Source organism: Microtus oregoni, unplaced genomic scaffold (assembly GCF_018167655.1).
Source record: "Microtus oregoni isolate MIOR12 unplaced genomic scaffold, Mior012 000023F_ref0000262, whole genome shotgun sequence".
In the NCBI taxonomy this organism is placed as follows: Eukaryota; Metazoa; Chordata; class Mammalia; order Rodentia; family Cricetidae; genus Microtus; species Microtus oregoni.
In genome coordinates, this window is record NW_024543082.1 from 5,487,402 (window position 1) to 5,505,657 (window position 18,256).

General features: G+C 40.9%; 1 protein-coding gene across 3 annotated transcripts in view; it reads right to left on the minus strand.

The window, feature by feature from the left end:
• LOC121461711 (protein mono-ADP-ribosyltransferase PARP14-like) overlaps positions 1-18,256 on the minus strand; it is a 361,785-nt gene that overhangs the window by 10,070 nt on the left and 333,459 nt on the right. For all 3 annotated transcript variants that reach the window (XM_041672894.1, XM_041672895.1, XM_041672896.1), the window contains 2 exons: positions 774-1,013; positions 9-230 (listed from right to left, as the gene is read on the minus strand). In XM_041672894.1, coding sequence (XP_041528828.1) covers positions 9-230; positions 774-1,013 — 462 coding nt within the window. The remainder of the gene's footprint in view (positions 1-8; positions 231-773; positions 1,014-18,256) is intronic.

An 18,256-nucleotide genomic window follows, 5' to 3' on the forward strand; every position in this document is an offset into this window, starting at 1 on the left:
ATCTGTACCTGAATGTTTTCCACATCTTTCGGGTGCAGCAGAAACTGAACTTCCTGTAAAGTTTTCGGATGGTTCTTGCTACTAAATTTGAGCACTTCTGAAATTATCAATTTAGCAAATTCGGGTTTAGGAAACCCCAGATTTCCTGTTCCTATTGCTGGAAATCCAATTGATTGCAGAGATAATGCCTCGGCGGTTCCTAGACAGTCTCTGATGATGTTTTTCATGATCTGAAAAGCACAAAGCACTTCCTTAAATGTCTTCTTTAGAATGAGGAACCCTAAAAAGTAAGCACTCAGCAGCTTTTCCTGGGATCACTGTCCACTCTATTGTGCTTTCAACAAAAGTTAGCAGCAGTGTGAGGGGGAAACTGCGGAGAAGAAATGAGAAAGAGAACGTGGACACCTTACAAGAGCACAGACTCACTCCACCATAAGCAAAGAGGGGAAGCCACAGCCGTCCCAGTCTATCACTGTCTCCCAGCTTCAAGCCCTTACCTTACCTTTCCTCAATAAATGCAGTATATTCCCCCAACCCTTCCCTGACCATCAGTAACTGCTGAGCACAATAACTAACTTACATTTCTAACTATGATCTATATGAACTATGATCTACAAGAAGTCATCTACAACTGAAAAGAAATGGCCATGGCATGGACCTGCCAACTCATGATGCTGTCCCAGAGAAGAAGCAGAGAGGGACTAGCTGTGGTGTGCTGTAGGGGAGTCCAGAGAGGTACCCCATGTCCTGGAGAATGTAAAGCTGGGTCCTACCTTCAGTGACCATGCAGTGTCGTTGACTTTCCATTGTGGAGCAACCACATGCAATACGTGGTGGCAGTTCAGGTTACAGCCACTGGTTTGTAGGATTGTGCCTTCCTTGACAGAGACCCCTTGTCCTGCTTCATTCAGTTCCTTCTGGAGTTCTGGCCCGGCCTTTTCCAGTAAGGCCTTAGACAGTGGTCCTTTGTTGAGTGCAAGATCCGAGGGAATGGAGTTGACAACAACATCAGTCTTAAAGACAAAACCAAATATTTCTTTCAAATTCTTAGTAAATGCATTCATCAACCATGACTACATTTGAGCTACTGGACTTGGCAAAGGAAGACAACAGTTTCTTGTACATTCTGTGACTAATGTTCAGAGAAACAAAACTCATAAAAGTCAGAGTGGAAACAATTGAAATGTCCATTGGCTTAGAAAAACAAATGTATCTTCATCTAATAGAATATTATGCAGCCACTAAGAGGGATGAAGTACTGATATATGCTGCAGTGTGGGCAAACCCTGCAAGAATTCTCATCAGTGAAAGAAACTGGTAACAGAAGACACAAATATATTATTTCATTTGTATGAAACCTCAAGAACAGGTGAATCTATAGAGCCATATGTGGTGGCACAAGCCTTTAATCCCAACACTCAGGAGTCAGAGGAAGGTGGATCAAAGCCAGCTTGGTCCACACGGCAACTTCCCGATCAAACAGAGCCATGTACTAAGACCTGGTTCATAAAGAGAATTAAAAAAACAAACAATGGATCTTCTCTAGAGCTAGGAGGGGTGGGGTGAGCAGGTGCATAAATTAAGAGTAACTGTTAATGACTACAAATTTCTGATGGAATTAGAGTGCACTACAGTTAGATTGCAGTAATGGTTGATTGTGGTTACACACACACACACGTGCATACACACACACACACGCACACACAAACTCATGCTTACACTGCAAGACTTATCCCTACATGAGCCCCAACTGTAAAACCTTCCATGTTCATTTTTTAGTGAATATACTGAAAACCAGTGATGTGCCCACTTGACTGTGAACTGTGAGTTATGTAACACTGTTTAAAGAAAAAAGCCGGTTTCTGGGGCCTGCCTGCACCAAGCCGGATCAGCGCTTTGTTTGCGAGCTGCCCAACCAGCACGGAGGCCTGATTTTTCGGCGCCAGGAGACCCAGCATTGGGGTGAGTTTCTGGCCCACGGCGCCAGCCTGGGACGAGGAGCTCGGGGGTTTCTTGGCCCCCTGTCCTGCTTGGGATCTCTGCAGGGCCTCTACTGCCCCGGGCGGGCAGCAGTTCCTTTGTTTCTGGGGCCTGCCTGCACCAAGCGGGATCGGCGCTTTGTTTGCGAGCTGCCCAACCAGCACGGAGGCCTGATCTTTTGGCGCCAGGAGACCCAGCATTGGGGTGAGTTTTTGGCCCACGGCGCCAGCCTGGGACGGGGAGCTCGGGGGTTTCTTGGCCCCCTGTCCTGCTTGGGCTCTCTGCAAGGCCTCTACTCCCTGGGTGCTGCCTCTTTCTTCCTGGCCCACCCAGCTTCCGTCCAGAGCCCTCCCCACTTCGGCCCCACTGCCCTCTTTTGGCGCGTGGCATCGCCCAGCCCAGCCTATCTGGGCGCTGGGTCCGAGTACCCGGGGCTCCCGGGCGGGCAGCAGTTCCTTTGTTTCTGGGGCCTGCCTGCACCAAGCGGGGTAGGCGCTATGTCTGCTAGCTGCCCAACCAGCACGGAGGCCTGATCTTTCGGCGCCAGGAGACCCAGCATTGGGGTGAGTTTCTGGCCCACGGCGCCAGCCTGGGACGGGGAGCTCGGGGGTTTCTTGGCCCCCTGCCCTGCTTGGGCTCTCTGCAGGGCCTCTACTCCCCGGGTGCTGCCTCTTTCTTCCTGGCCCACCCAGCTTCCATCCAGAGCCCTCCCCACTTCGGCCCCACTGCCCTCTTTTGGCGCGTGGCATCGCCCAGCCCAGCCTATCTGGGCGCTGGGTCCGAGTACTCGGGGCTCCCGGGCGGGCAGCAGTTCCTTTGTTACTGTGGCCTGCCTGCACCAAGCAGGGTAGGTGCTTTGTTTGCGAGCTGCCCAACCAGCACGGAGGCCTGATCTCTCGTCACCAGAGAGCCAACATTGGGGAGAGACAGCGTTTGGTAGGCAAGGAGACCTGATCCGGTAAAAGAAGATCCATAGGGAGCATTTGGAAGAAGAGATGGGCCAACGTCAAGGCAAGAATTCGCCCAACAAGCTGAAAAGCAACATGAAGCTACCAGAAACAAGCGACCTCACAACGGGAGGACAAGAACCCCTTAATCAAGAGGAAGGAGAAAAGATTGACTTCATGAAAGTGATTGACACCCTTAAACAGCATGTAAAAAACGCCCTTATAGAAATGGATGAGAAATATAACAGAAAGTTTGAAGAATTGAATAAATCAGTGAATGATACCCTAGAAAACCAAGGAAAAACAATCAAACAGATAATGGAAACAGTTCAAGACCTGAAAACTGAAATGGAGGCAAAGAAGAAAACACAAACAGAGGGCCGGCTGGACATGGAAAATCTAGGTAAATGAATAGAGACTACAGAAACAAGCATAACCAGCAGAATACAAGAGATAGAAGAAAGACTCTCGGGTTCTGAAGATACCATAGAGAAAATAAACACACTGATCAAAGAAAACAGCAAGTCCAACAAACTCTCATCACAAAACATTCAGGAAATATGGGACACAATAAAAAGACCAAACCTAAGAATAATAGGAGTAGAAGAAGGAGAAGAAGGGCAGCTCAATGGTCCAGAAAATCTATTTAATAAAATTATAGAAGAAAACTTTCCCAACCTAAAGAAAGATTTTCCTATGAAGGTGCAAGAAGCATACAGAACAATGAATAGTCTGGATCAAAAAAAAACATCCCCTCGCCATATAATTATCAAAACACAAAGCATACAGAATAAGGAAAGAATATTAAGAGCTGCAAAGGAAAAAGGCCAAGTTACTTATAAAGGTAAACCTATCAGACTTACACCTGACTTCTCCATGGAAACCATGAAAGCCAGAAGGTCCTGGATAGATGTACTGCAGAAACTGAGAGACCATGGGTGCAAGCCCAGATTACTATACCCAGCCAAGCTTTCATTCACTATAAATGGAGAAAATAAAATTTTCCAGGATAAAAACAAATTTAAACAATACGCAGCCACAAATCCAGCCTTACAGAAAGTAATTGAAGGAAAATCACTAACCAAGGAGTCCAACAATGACCACAATAACTCAGACATCTAGAGACCCTTCACCAACACAAAACAAAGAAGGGAAACACACAAACTCTACGACTAAAAAAAAATGACCGGAGTTAACAACCACTGGTCATTAATATCACTTAATGTCAATGGACTCAACTCACCTATAAAAAGGCACAGGCTAAGAGATTGGATAAGAAAACAGGATCCAACATTCTGCTGTTTACAAGAAACACACCTCAACCACAAAGACAGGCACCTACTCAGAGTAAAGGGCTGGGAAAAGGCCTATCAAGCAAATGGACCTAAGAAACAGGCAGGTGTGGCCATACTAATCTCTAACAAAGTTGACTTTAAACTTAAATCAATCAGAAGAGATGGAGAGGGGCATTTTATACTCATAACAGGAACAGTTCATCAGGAAGAAGTCTCAATCCTGAACATCTATGCCCCTAATATAAAAGCACCCACGTACATAAAAGAAACATTGCTAAAATTCAAGGCAGCCATCAAACCGCACACACTAATAGTAGGAGACTTCAACACTCCTCTCTCACCAATGGACAGGTCAATCAGACAGAAACCAAACAGAGAAATAAGAGAATTAATGGAGGTAATGAATCAAATGGACTTAACAGACATCTATAGAACATTCCATCCAAATAGAAAAGAATATACCTTCTTCTCTGCAGCTCATGGAACCTTCTCGAAAATTGACCACATACTGGGTAACAAAGCAAACTTCCACAGTTACAAAAAAATATTTGTAACCTCCTGTGTCTTATCAGATCAGATCACCATGGATTAAAGTTAGAATTCAACAATAATGCTACCCCCAGAAAGCATACAAAGTCATGGAAACTGAACAGTCAACTATTGAACCATACCTGGATTAAGGAAGAAATAAAGAAAGAAATTAAAGTCTTCCTGGAATTCAATGAAAATAAAGAAACAACATACTCAAACTTATGGGACACTATGAAAGCAGTCCTAAGAGGAAAGTTCATAGCACTAAGTGCCCACTTAAAGAAAACAGAGAAAGCTCACATTGGAGACTTAACAGCCCACCTGAAAGCTCTAGAAAAGAAAGAAGCAGACTCACCTAGGAGGAGTAGAAGACTGGAAATAATCAAACTGAGGGCTGAAATCAACAAAATAGAAACACAGAAAACAATACAAAAAAATCAATGAAACAAAAAGCTGGTTCCTGGAGAAAATCAACAAGATTGACAAACCACTATCCAAACTAATCAAACGGCAGAGAGAGAATTTGCAAATTAATAAGATCAGAAATGAAAAGGGGGACATAACCACAGACACAGAGGAAATTCAGAGAATCATTAGATCTTACTACAAAAGCCTATATGCCACAAAATTGGAAAATGTAAAGGAAAGGGATACTTTTTTTAGATAAATATCATATACCAAAGTTAAATCAGGACCTGGTGACCAATCTAAATAGACCTGTTAGTCGCGAAGAATTAGAAGAGGTTATCAAAAACCTCCCTACCAAAAAAAGCCCAGGACCAGATGGTTTCAATGCGGAATTCTACCAGATCTTCCAAGAAGATCTAATACCTATACTCCTTAATGTATTCCACAAGATAGAAACAGAAGGGTCATTACCAAACTCCTTTTATGAAGCCACAATTACTCTGATACCAAAACCACTCAAAGACTCAACCAGGAAAGAGAACTACAGGCCAATCTCACTCATGAATATCGATGCAAAAATCCTCAACAAAATACTGGCAAATCGAATCCAAGAACACATCCGAAAAATTATCCATTATGATCAAGTAGGCTTCATTCCTGAGATGCAGGGCTGGTTCAACATACGAAAATCTATCAATGTAATCCAGCATATAAATAAACTGAAAGAAAAAAACCATATGATCATTTCATTAGATGCTGAAAAAGCATTTGACAAAATTCAACATCCATTTATGTTAAAAGTCTTGGAGAGATTAGGGATACAAGGGTCATACCTAAATATAATAAAAGCTATATACAGCAAGCCGACAGCTAACATCAAATTAAACGGAGAGAAACTCAAAGCCATCCCACTTAACTCAGGAACACGACAAGGCTGTCCACTCTTGCCATACCTCTTCAATATAGTGCTTGAAGTTCTAGCAATAGCAATAAGACAACATAATGGGATCAAGGGGATTCGAATTGGAAAGGAAGAAGTTAAACTTTCGTTATTTGCAGATGATATGATAGTGTACATAAGCGACCCCCAAAACTCCACCAAAGAACTTATACAACTGATAAACAGCTTTAGTAATGTGGCAGGATACAAGATCAACTCCAAAAAATCAGTCGCCCTCTTATACACAAAGGATATGGAAGCAGAGAGGGAAATCAGAGAAGCTTCACCATTCATGATAGCCACAAACAGCGTAAAATATCTTGGGGTAAATCTAACCAAGGAAGTGAAAGATCTATTTGACAAGAACTTTAAGGCATTGAAGAAAGAAATTGAAGAGGATACCAAAAAATGGATGGACCTCCCTTGCTCTTGGATTGGGAGGATCAACATAGTAAAAATGGCAATTCTAACAAAGGCAATTTATAGATTCAATGCAATCCCCATCAAGATCCCATCAAAATTCTTCACAGATCTGGAGAAGACAGTAATCAACTTTATATGGAAAAACAAAAAACCCAGGATAGCCAAAACAATCCTATACAATAAAGGATCTTCTGGAGGCATTACCATCCCTGACTTCAAACTCTATTACAGAGCTACAGTAATGAAAACAGTGTGGTACTGGCATAAAAACAGAAAAGTCGACCAATGCAATCGTATAGAAGACCCGGATTTTATCCCACAAACCTATGAACACCTCATTTTCGATAAAGGAGATAAAAGTATACAATGGAAGAAAGAAAGCATCTTCAACAAATGGTGCTGGCACAACTGGATGTCAACCTGTAGAAGAATGAAAATAGACCCATATCTCTCACCGTGCACAAAACTCAAGTCCAAATGGATTAAAGACCTCAATATCAGCCCGAACACACTGAACCTGATAGAAGAGAAAGTGGGAAATACCCTACAACAGATGGGCACAGGAGATCGCTTCCTATGTATAACCCCAGAAGCCCAGACATTAAGGGCAACATTGAATAAATGGGACCTACTTAAACTGAGAAGCTTCTGTAAAGCAAAGGACATGGTCACTAAGACACAAAGGCAACCTACTGACTGGGAGAAGATCTTCACCAACCCCGCAACAGACAAAGGTCTGATCTCCAAAATATATAGAGAACTCAAGAAACTAGACTTTAAAATGCTAATTAACCCAATTAAAAAATGGGGCACTGAACTGAACAGAGAATTCTCAACAGAAGAAGTTCAAATGGCCAAAAGACACTTAAGGTCATGCTCAACTTCCTTAGCAATCAGGGAAATGCAAATCAAAACAACTTTGAGATATCATCTTACACCTGTCAGAATGGCTAAAGTCAAAAACACCAAGGATAACCTTTGCTGGAGAGGTTGTGGAGGAACGGGTACCCTCATCCATTGCTGGTGGGAATGCAATCTTGTGCAACCACTGTGGAAGTCAGTGTTTCGGTTTCTCAGGAAATTCGGGATCAACTTACCCCTGGACCCAGCAATACCACTCTTGGGAATATACCCAAGAGATGCTCTATCAAATGACAAAAGCATTTGTTCAACTATGTTCATAGCAGTATTATTTGGCATAGCCAGAACCTGGAAACAACCTAGATGCCCTTCAATGGAAGAATGGATGAAGAAAGTATGGAATATATACACGCTAGAGTACTACGCTGCGGTAAAAAACAATGACTTCTCGAATTTTGCATGCAAATGGATGGAAATAGAAAACACTATCCTGAGTGAGGTGTCCCAGAACCAAAAAGATGAATATGGGATGTACTCACTCATAATTGGTTTCTAGCCATAAATAAGGACCACGGAGTCTACAATAGGTGAACCTAAAGAAGCTAAGTAAGAAGGTGAACTCAAGGAAAAACATATAGTTATCCTCTTGGCTAAGGGAAGTAGACCAAATTGCCGGGGAGAAAATGGGATCTTGGGGGTGGGGTGGGATGGGGGTAAGGGGAGATGGGGAGAGAAAAGGTAGAAGGGAAGGAGGGGGGACCTGGGGAAACAGGAGAATTGGGATAAAGGAAAGGTGGATAGGGGAGCACGGAACCACAATTCTTAGTTAAGGGAGCCACTTTAGGGTGGGCAAGAGACTTGGCCCTAGAGGGGCTCCCAAGTGCCCAAGATGAGGTTCCGAGTTAGTTCCTTGGGCAGCTGAGGATTGGGAACCTGAAATGACCCTATCCTAGAGCAATACTGACGAATATCTTGCATATCATCATAGAATCTTCATCTGGTGATGGATAGAGATAGAGACAGAGACCCACACAGGAGCACTGGACTGAGCTCCCAAGGTCCCAAGGAGGAGCAGAAGGAGGGAGAACATGAGCAAAGAATTCGGGACCACGAGGCGTGCATCCACCCACTGAGACAGTGGAGCTGATCTACGGGGAGCTCACCAAGGCCAGCTGGACTGTGACCGAAAAAGCATGGGATAAAACCGGACTCTCTGAACATGGCGAACAATGAGTGCTGATGTAACACCAAGGACAATGGCACGGGGTTTTGATCCTACTTAATGTGCTGGCTTTGTGGGAGCCTAGCCAGTTTGGATGTTCACCTTCCTAGATATGGACGGAGGGAGGAGGACCTAGGACTTAACACAGGGCAGGGAACCCGGACTGCTCTGTGTACTGGAGAGGGAGGGGGAGAGGAGTGGGGGGAGGGGGAGAAGGGTGGGAGGAGGGGGAGAAGGGTGGGAGGAGGGGAAGGGAAATGGGAGGCTGGGAGGAGGTGGAAACTTGTTTTTTGTTTATGTTTTTTTTCTTCTTTTCGCAATAAAAAAATAACAGAAATAAATATTTATCCTTTTTTTTCTATATTATGATGCTTGTTTTCCTTGTGTTGTTGAAATAGTTTTCTTGGGGCTGGAGAGATAGCTGAGAGGTTGAGAGCATTGCCTGCTCTTCAAAAGGTCTTGAGTTCAATTCCCACTACCATCTGTAATGAGGTCTGGTGCCCTCTTCTGGCCCACGGGCGCACACACAGACAGAATATTGTATCCATAATAAATAAATAAATACATAATTTTTTCTTAAAAAAGAGTTGCCTTGGTCAGGGTGTCTCTTGACAGCAATAAAAAAGAAGGGCTGGAGAGATAGCTCAGCAGTTGAGAGCATTGCCTGCTCTTTCAAAGGTCCTGAGTTCAATTCCCAGCAACTACATGGTGGCTAACAACCATCTGTAATAAGCTCTGTTACCCTCTTCTGGCCTTCAGGCATACATGCAGACAGAATATTGTATACATAATAAATAAATAAATAAATATTTTTTTAAAAAAGAAATAGCTTTCTTCTCTTTTTTTTTTTAAAGTCAAGATCTTACTAAGTTCAGGATGGCCTTGAATTCACTTTGTAGCCAAGAATAGCCTTGAATTTTAAAAAACTCATAAGTAAAAGAAACACTTCTAAAGTTTAAATCATACATAAAACCACACACACTAATAGTAGGAGACTTTAACACTCCTCTCTCACCACTGGACAGGTCAGTCAGACAAAAAATTATCAGAGATAAAAGGGAAATAACAGAAGTATTGTTGCGGGAGCTCATTCTGCTCCTTTAGCCAATAGTCACTGAGATACCAGCCCATTGGGGTGTGGTCTCTCTCCCTTTAAATAAGTGGACACTTCCCTCCACTCTCTCTCTGGCTTCCAGCTTCTGGGATGGTGATCTGTAAGTTTTTCCCCTTTAAATAAATAACCATTCTATTAATCATAATTCCAAACTGGTGTGGGATTGTTTGTGACGTATGGCACCCAAACGTTTGGTTTTAGGACCCCTTCTTCCCCCTGCCAGGCTGCCTGCCTCCAGCTCGGTTTGGCATGAGCCCTTCCTCAGCTGTGGCCTGTACCCTGCCTCCCCACATGGATTTAAACTTCACAGGCCCACGTAGTCTCTGCCCGCCTGGTTTGCTGTTTTCTGAGTTGTTTTTAAATCTTCCTTGCAAACGCAGCGCTTAAGTGATGTGAAACAGAGCACAAGCGGTTGCCGAAAGCTGTAACCCCTCGGGGTGACTCTGTCACATGGAGGCATACGCGGCTTCCAGGTTGCTCTTTTCTACCCCTGGATTCTGGGTTTCTGGTTCCATGTATGGAATTGATTTAATTACATTTACTTTGTTGAACAACTCACATTTCCCAGTTTTTAACAACTACTAAGGCAGACACTGAAACAGGACCCTGTTTTCGTCACCTTTGCAGTGGTTCTAATCATGACTTGGCAACAATGCCACCTGCTGGATAATAGGTAATATGGCAGTTTTTGTTTCCATTGCAAGTTTTACTGCTTTGTTTACTAATACAATGGATTATATCATACAAGGTTTATATGATTATGGGGATACCTTAATTTACTGGTTACTGGGTTTCAGTTTTCTTTTCCATATTCTATCATTAAGGAAGAATATGGCACTCCTAAGAACGATAGAATCTCTACGGACTAATAGTGAACAACTAGTTGAAAGGATTAAAATTATTGAATATCAGAGGTTATCTGAACAAGTGGATACTATGATAGACAAAATTGACTCCATATCCAAGGGTACTAGAAAGTTACCTGAAAGGGTTCAGGCTGTTGAATTTGACGTTCAGACGTTATCACAAAGTTTTGATAAGGTAACAGACAGAATGTACCTCCAAGATGGGAATCTACATGATATACAAGAAAAGTTTAAGGAGGACATGTTATCTTTGAAGGGAAAAAATCAAAGCTTTGGAATCACAGGTGCAGAATGGGGACCAAAAAGTTGATACCTTAGTGAAATCACTAGAAACTCATGCAGGTTAGGAGATTCAGGATTTAAGAGAGACAATGATAAAAAGATTTGAAAAGATTGAAGAAATTATTAGAGCTAAAGAACAAGGTAAGGAGGCACAAGGACAGGACACAATGCCACCACCAGCTATTAGAACTGGCTTACCCAGGATTTTAGTGACATTCCCCATACTTTATTCTGACAAAGCGCCAACTTCTAAAGGCTCAAAGGGAGTCAAAGAAGCTAGATGAATGTCAATAACAATGAATGATTTAAAAGAAATTAAGCAAACTGTTGTTAATTATGGCTTGCACTCTGCATTTGTTAAGGAAATGATAAGGACTTGGGCTTCTAATGTTAGAGCTACCCCTGATGATTTCTTTCAGTTAGTGTCTACAGTTTAAGATAATGGACCTTTCTTGATGTTTGGAATCTATTTCAGAAAAAAATCCAAACATATGGAACAGCAAGGACGAGCAAAAGGTGTGGAGGTTTCCCAAGATCAAATTCTTGGTGTAGGAACATATGCTGATCCACAGGTCCAAGTTCTTTATGATGAAGAAGTATTGTGTCTATGTTACCAAGCAGCTTTAAATGCTTGGAATAGGATACAAGATCCAGCAAAAAGGGTTGAATCATATACCAGAATTAGGCAGGGACAGAGAGAACCCTTTATTGACTTTTTACAAAGATTAATTAAGGCTCTGGACATAGGGGTAACAGACCCAGAAGCTAGACAAATACTTCTTGAATCTCTAGCTTTTGAGAATGCAAACATAGAATGAAAAAAAAAGATAATTGGGCCTTTAAGGTCTAGATCAGCATACAATGAATGTTGAGACCTTTGGCTACAATGATGAATCTTTGGTAGGAGAAGCAATTTCCAAAGCAACAAGGGGACATCAAACTGCCAGGTGTTTTAATTGTGGTAAATTAGGACATTTGCAAAGGGATTGCAGGCAAAAAATTTCTAGGAATAATATCTCCTCTGGGAATGACAAAAATAGGAGACCCTGGCCTTCAGGTATATGTAGGAGATGTGGTAAAGGCCGGCATTGGTCCAACGAATGCAGGTCAACAACAGACAGACAGGGCAACCCGATATCATCAGGAAACTCCTTGAAGGGCCTCTCTCAGGACCCCAAGCCAACAGTGGCCCAGTCATTCCCAGTCACAGTGGAAAACATGCCTCACCAAGAAATTAAAAGCTCTAATTTCTGCTGTAAAAAGTAATACTGGTCTAAATGATGAATTACGCATGGAGCATGAGTCAAAAAACCCAGTAGGACAGAGTAAACGCATATTTTGGCAGACTTCTATTAATGATCAAAGACCAAAGCTAAGAGTCTGTATAAATGGCATTTTTATTGAAGGCTTATTAGACACAAGTGTGGATGTAAGTATCATTACTCCAGAATCTTGGCATCCTAATTGGCCTCTTCAAGAGGTAGATATTCAGTTCCTGGGAATTGGAACCCTATCTCTGATGGGGGAGTGTCATATATCAATCTGTTGATTTCATTGGTTAAACAATAAAGAAACTGCTTGGCCCTCATAGGTTAAAACACAGGTGGGTGGAGTAAACAGAACAGAATGCTGGGAGAAAGAAGCTGAGTCAAGGAGTCGCCATGATTCTCCCACTCCAGGCAGACGCAGGTTAAGATCATTCCTGGTAAGCCAGCTCGTGGGCTACACAGATGATTAGAAATGGGCTAAATTAATATGTGAGAATTAGCCTAGAAGAGGCTATATAGAAATGGGCCAAGCAGTGTTTAAATGAATACAGTTTGTGTATAATTATTTCAGGTCATAAGCTAAAGCTAGCTGTGCAGGCGGCGGGGGTGCCAGGGACGCAGCCCCTTCCGCTCCAATTATTGCAACATATCTTGTGTAAAACAAAGCACAAGATGGGTTGAATGCATAAGACCTGAAGGGAAAATAGGAAGACTAAGGCCATATATAGCCAATATTGCAATAAATTTTGAGGGTCGTGACCTGCTACAGCAATGAAATACCCAGATTAACATTCTTGTAGTTCCAGGAACTCATAATTCTGGGAAGGATATGATGAGGTATTATGGAAAAATGTCACCAGCCATTCAGGCTGTATAAGAACATACAGCAAATAGCAAACCTGTAGAGGTACCAACAGCCCTACATTTAATTATTTATTTGTTTGTTTGTTTGTTTGTCTTTCGAGATAGGGTTTCTCTGTGGTTTTGGAGCCTGTTCTGGAACTAGCTCTTGTAGACCAGGCTGTTCTCGAACTCACAGAGATCTGCCTGCCTCTGCCTCCCGAGTGCCGGGATTAAAGGTGTGCTCAACCACCGCCCAGCTTCAGCCCTACCTTTAAAATGGCTAACTGGGAGGCCAATATTGATCAAACAGTGGCCTCTAGCTGAAGATAAATTACAGGCTTTGGAACAGCTAGTACAAGAGCAACTAGATGTTCACCATATTGAAGAATCAACCCGCCCTTGGAATTCTCCTGTGTTTGTTGTAAAAAAGAAATTTGGTAAATGGAGAATGGTGACAGATCTAAGAGCTTTCAACAAGGTAATTCAACCTATGGGCCCACTACAATCTGGAATAACTTTGCCTTCTCTATTCCAAAAGGATGGCCTCTTATAGTTATTGATTTAGAAGTTTATTTTCACTATACCTTTGCAAGAAAAGTATAGAGAAAAATTTGCCTTCACAGTACCTACTCATAATAATTTTCAGCCTAATAGGAGATATCAATGGACTATCCTCCCACTGGGGATGTTCAATAGTCCCACATTGTGCCAATATTTTATAAGTAATCCATTGAAAATAATCCGCAAGCAATTTCCCAAGTCTATAATTTATCATTACATGGAAGACATTTTGTTGTCTGATTCAAATAAAGATATTTTAGAAAGGATGTTTGAAGAAGTAAAGAAAGTCTTGCTTAGGTGGGGATTACAAATTGCCCCTGAAAAGATTCAAAGAGGAAATTCTATTAATTACCTAGGTTACAGAATAGGGTGAGAGAAAATTAAAACACAAAAGGCACAAATTAGGAGAGACAGGTTACAGACTCTTAATGACTTCCAAGGATTGTTAGGAGACATTTCCAGTCTACGACCAGCTGTTGGGATAACACCTAATCTAATAGTCCATTTAAAGAAAACCTTAGATGGTGATAAAGATTTGAATAGTCCCAGAAAACTGACAGTTGAAGCAGAAAAGGAACTGACAATGATTGAGGAAAAATTACAGGAGGCACATGTGGATAGGGTGAACCCAAATCTTAGCTGCATCCTAGTCATATTGCCTTCCAGAATTTCTCCTACAGGGATTTTAATACAGAGGGAAGATATTAATTTAGAGTGGATATTTATACCTAATAAACCAAGTAAAAAATTAAAAACTTATGTGGAAAAAGTCTCTGAATTAATTATAAAAGATAAGCTGAGACTTCATCAACTAGCAGGTATCGACAACACAGAAATTATAGTGCCTTTTACTACCGAGGAAATAAAAAAGTGATGGGAAGACAATGAACCATGGCAAAGGGCTTGTGCTAATTTTTTGGGAGAAATTAATAGCAACTATCCCAAAAGTGATAGACTTAACCTCATAAAGAGAACTTCTTGGATTCTTCCTAGAATTATACGTGATGCTCCAATAACTGGAACCTGTACATTTTATACTGATGCAAATAAATAAGGGAAATCAGGTTACAAGTCAGATGAATTGAATAAGATGGAACAAAGCCCTTATAATTCTGTCCAGAAGGCAGAATTATATGCTATTCTTATGGTGCTAAGGGATTTTAAAGAACCTCTTAATATAGTTACGGATTCAGAACATGCAGAAAGAGTTATCTTACAAATTGAAACTGCTGAATTTATACCAGATGACACAGAGTTGAGTTCATTGTTCATCCAGGTACAAGACATAATCAGGAATAGGCTTTGTCTGATGTACATAATACAATCTGGTCCCATATGGGTCTGCCTGGTCCTCTAGCACAAGGTAACGCTGAGATTGATCAATTATTGATTGGAAGCATGTTGCATGCCTCAGAATTTCATAAAAAGCATCATATCAATAGTAAAGGCCTAAAGAAAGAATTTTCCATTATATGACAACAAGCTAAGGACATTATAAAGAGATGTCCTACTTATTCTTTCTATAATCAAATGACGTTGCCTGCAGGGAGTAACCCAAAGGGTACTAAGAGAAATGAAATCTGGCAGATGGATGTGTTCCACTTTATGGAATTTGGTAAATTAAAATGTGTACACCACACCATAGACACGTATTCAGGTTTTCAATGGGCTACTGCCCTGAGCTCAGAAAAGGCTGATTCAGTAATCACACATTTATTGGAAATTATGGCCATCATGGGTATACCTGCACAAATAAAGACAGACAATGGTCCAACATATGTATCTAAGAAAATGAAACTTTTTTTGCTTATTATAATATAAAACACATTACAGGTATACCAAATAATCCTACAGGTCAGGCAGTTATAGAAAGATCAAACTGTACTATAAAGGATATGCTGAGCAAACAGAAAGGGACTGAAAATACCCCCAGGAATAGATTACATAATGCTTTATTAACCTTGAATTTTCTTAACGCTAATAAGAAAGGAACAACAGCAGCAGAAAGATATTGGATAATGGAAAAGTCTGCTGAACTAAATCAACTGATTTATTTCAAAGATGTGCTGACCTCTCAATGGAAGCCAGGAGATGTGCTACATTGGGGAAGGGTTTTTGCTCTTGTTTCCACAGGAGAAGAAAAATTGTGGATACCATCAAAATTAATAAAGGTTCGATTCGAAGAGGAGAAACTTCTTGGAAAGGAGAAATGACAATTCATCCACAATGATGATATTCATACCGGTGGTAAGAAAAACATATAGAATGGAGGCAGGGTTTTCTTCTTATCTCTGCAGGAAAATACTCATTTTCAAAAAATTCAAGGGACCCTGGATGTGTGAATACTGACAGATGGAAACTATTTACAACCCAATAAGGATCGGCAAGAAAATCTATTAGGTTATGTAAGTGAAATTATTCTACACTTATCTTTAAATATGTATTAATGTGCATTTATTTATAAATATATAGACTGGTTTTTGAAGTTGGACTCTGGCTCAGTCCCTCTCCATTTCCAAGCCTGTTGGTAAGAGAAAAACCCAGAGTATCTGTCTCATGTCAAGAGCCATGATATGGGACAGAAAGAAATATGAGTTTAGATAACATCTTTGCTTTTCTTCATATCTATCATACTTTTCATTGAATATATCTATCATGTCTTTCATTGAGTATATATATGTCTATATATGTCTATATGATTAATGTTTAAGTTTTTCATAATGAACAATGAGTTTTTCCTGAAGTGACATTTGAAGTTTCCAGGAAGAAGATGGGGCCCCATAACAACAACTCCACCTGGTTGATATGACATCATGATACTGATAGCGCTACTACAAGACCTGTTTTGGGTACCAGCTGCACAAGATGGCTCCAACTTGGTCAGCTGAAATGGTGCACATCTTGTACAACATTCTGGCCAGACCTCCACAAAATACTCAGAGACTATTTGCAATTTTAAAAGACCTTGACTTGAAATTTAACCATCATTTTACTTTCACAGGATCCCCCAGAAAGAATGTTGCCCCATGACAGCTGGAAGTAATTCTAGAGGACGATGCCCCCTCTTCCAGTAAAGTTGGTCCTTGGGTCTAGGGTCATCATTTAGGGGTTGATCATAATTAGTATATGATTGAGGGTTGGGAGGTTGGGGGAGGAATTTTATAAGCTCATGGATCTTCTGAAAAAAAGAGGGATAATTGGATGATGGGATAACAGATTGGTACTTGTTGGTACTTGTGAGTTACTGTTTTGAGACAAATATATTGGTATAGATTCTTATATATTGATACAAAGTTAAATTATATTGACTATTGTATGCATGCATGTTTCTACCTCTGTTTAAAACATTTTTTATGTATTGATATATATATATATCGTATTGATATTGTATATTTACCATATTGCAGTGTACATTTCTACCTCTGATTAAGATACTTATATATTGTTTGTGTATTGATATATATTTACCTACTGCAATGCATATTTGTACATTGTTTATATTTGGAGGTCATTATCCTCATTTGTTGCATAGTTGTTTATTGTCTTAGTCTTTAAGTTAGATAGGTATTGAGAATTATATAGATCAATAGCATTCTAAGTTTGTCATTTATAATTAGACTAATCAGGTTCTTTAGATACATAGAGATTATACTCAGTATAGATAGATAATCTTCAACCTCTTCAAAGAGCTGTAGAAAATGGCCTTTAATCTAACTCAGAGTTTCGTGGTAAAGAGACACAATTGCTCTTGGCAACACCGATTTTTTCCCGACAGAATGTTGAACACCAAAGACACTCTACCTGGAACCTTTCTTCTTGGCTGAACTAACCTTTGGGCAAAGAAATGCCCATACCTCAACCACTGACAGAGATACAGAGTGTGCATCAATGGACAAAACAGGACTGTCATATCCTGCCAAGGCAGGGTAAGATAGTTTTGACAAGTTTCTTGCCATTGAAAATGGTATGTCAGTTATGTTAGGCCTTAGCCAAAGTTGGTTGCTTCAACGCTGCTAACGTGACCTTGGGTGATTGCCCAGGTAGCTAGTTGTCTCTGTGATTTGTTGCATGTTTTGGAAGTTGTTTGATTGCACTTCCTAAGTAATTACTCAGGTAACATTATTTCCCTTCTCAGATCTTCAATGGGGTTGAAGACTATATAAATGTAGTTACTTTTCTCTCATGACTTGGCCAAGTTATTTATTATATAAGATTTAAGCTAGTTAGAATAGGATATTTGTACCTATTATATATAATTTCATAGTAGGTTTAGAACTCTCTTACTTAAACAAAAGGGGGAGGTGTTGCAGGAGCTCCTTCTGCTCCTTCAGGCAATATCCACTGAGATACCAGCCCATTGGGGCGTGGTCTCTCTCCCTTTAAAAAAGCGGCCACTTCCCTCCACTCTCTCCCTGGCTTCCAGCTCCACTTCCAGCTACTGGGCTCCTTTCCCGATTGTGCAAAGGGCTGTTGTCCGGGATGGTGATCTGTAAGTTTTTCCCCTTCAAATAAATAACCATTCTATTAATCATAATTCCAAACTGGTGTGGGATTGTTTGTGACTTACGCCTTCAAGTTATAACTCAAATGAACTTAAAACACATCTATAGGATGTTCCATCCAAACAGAAAAGAATATACCTTCTTCTCAGCTCCTCATGGAACTGTCTCAAAAATTGACCACATACTCAGTAACATAACAAACCTCTACAAATA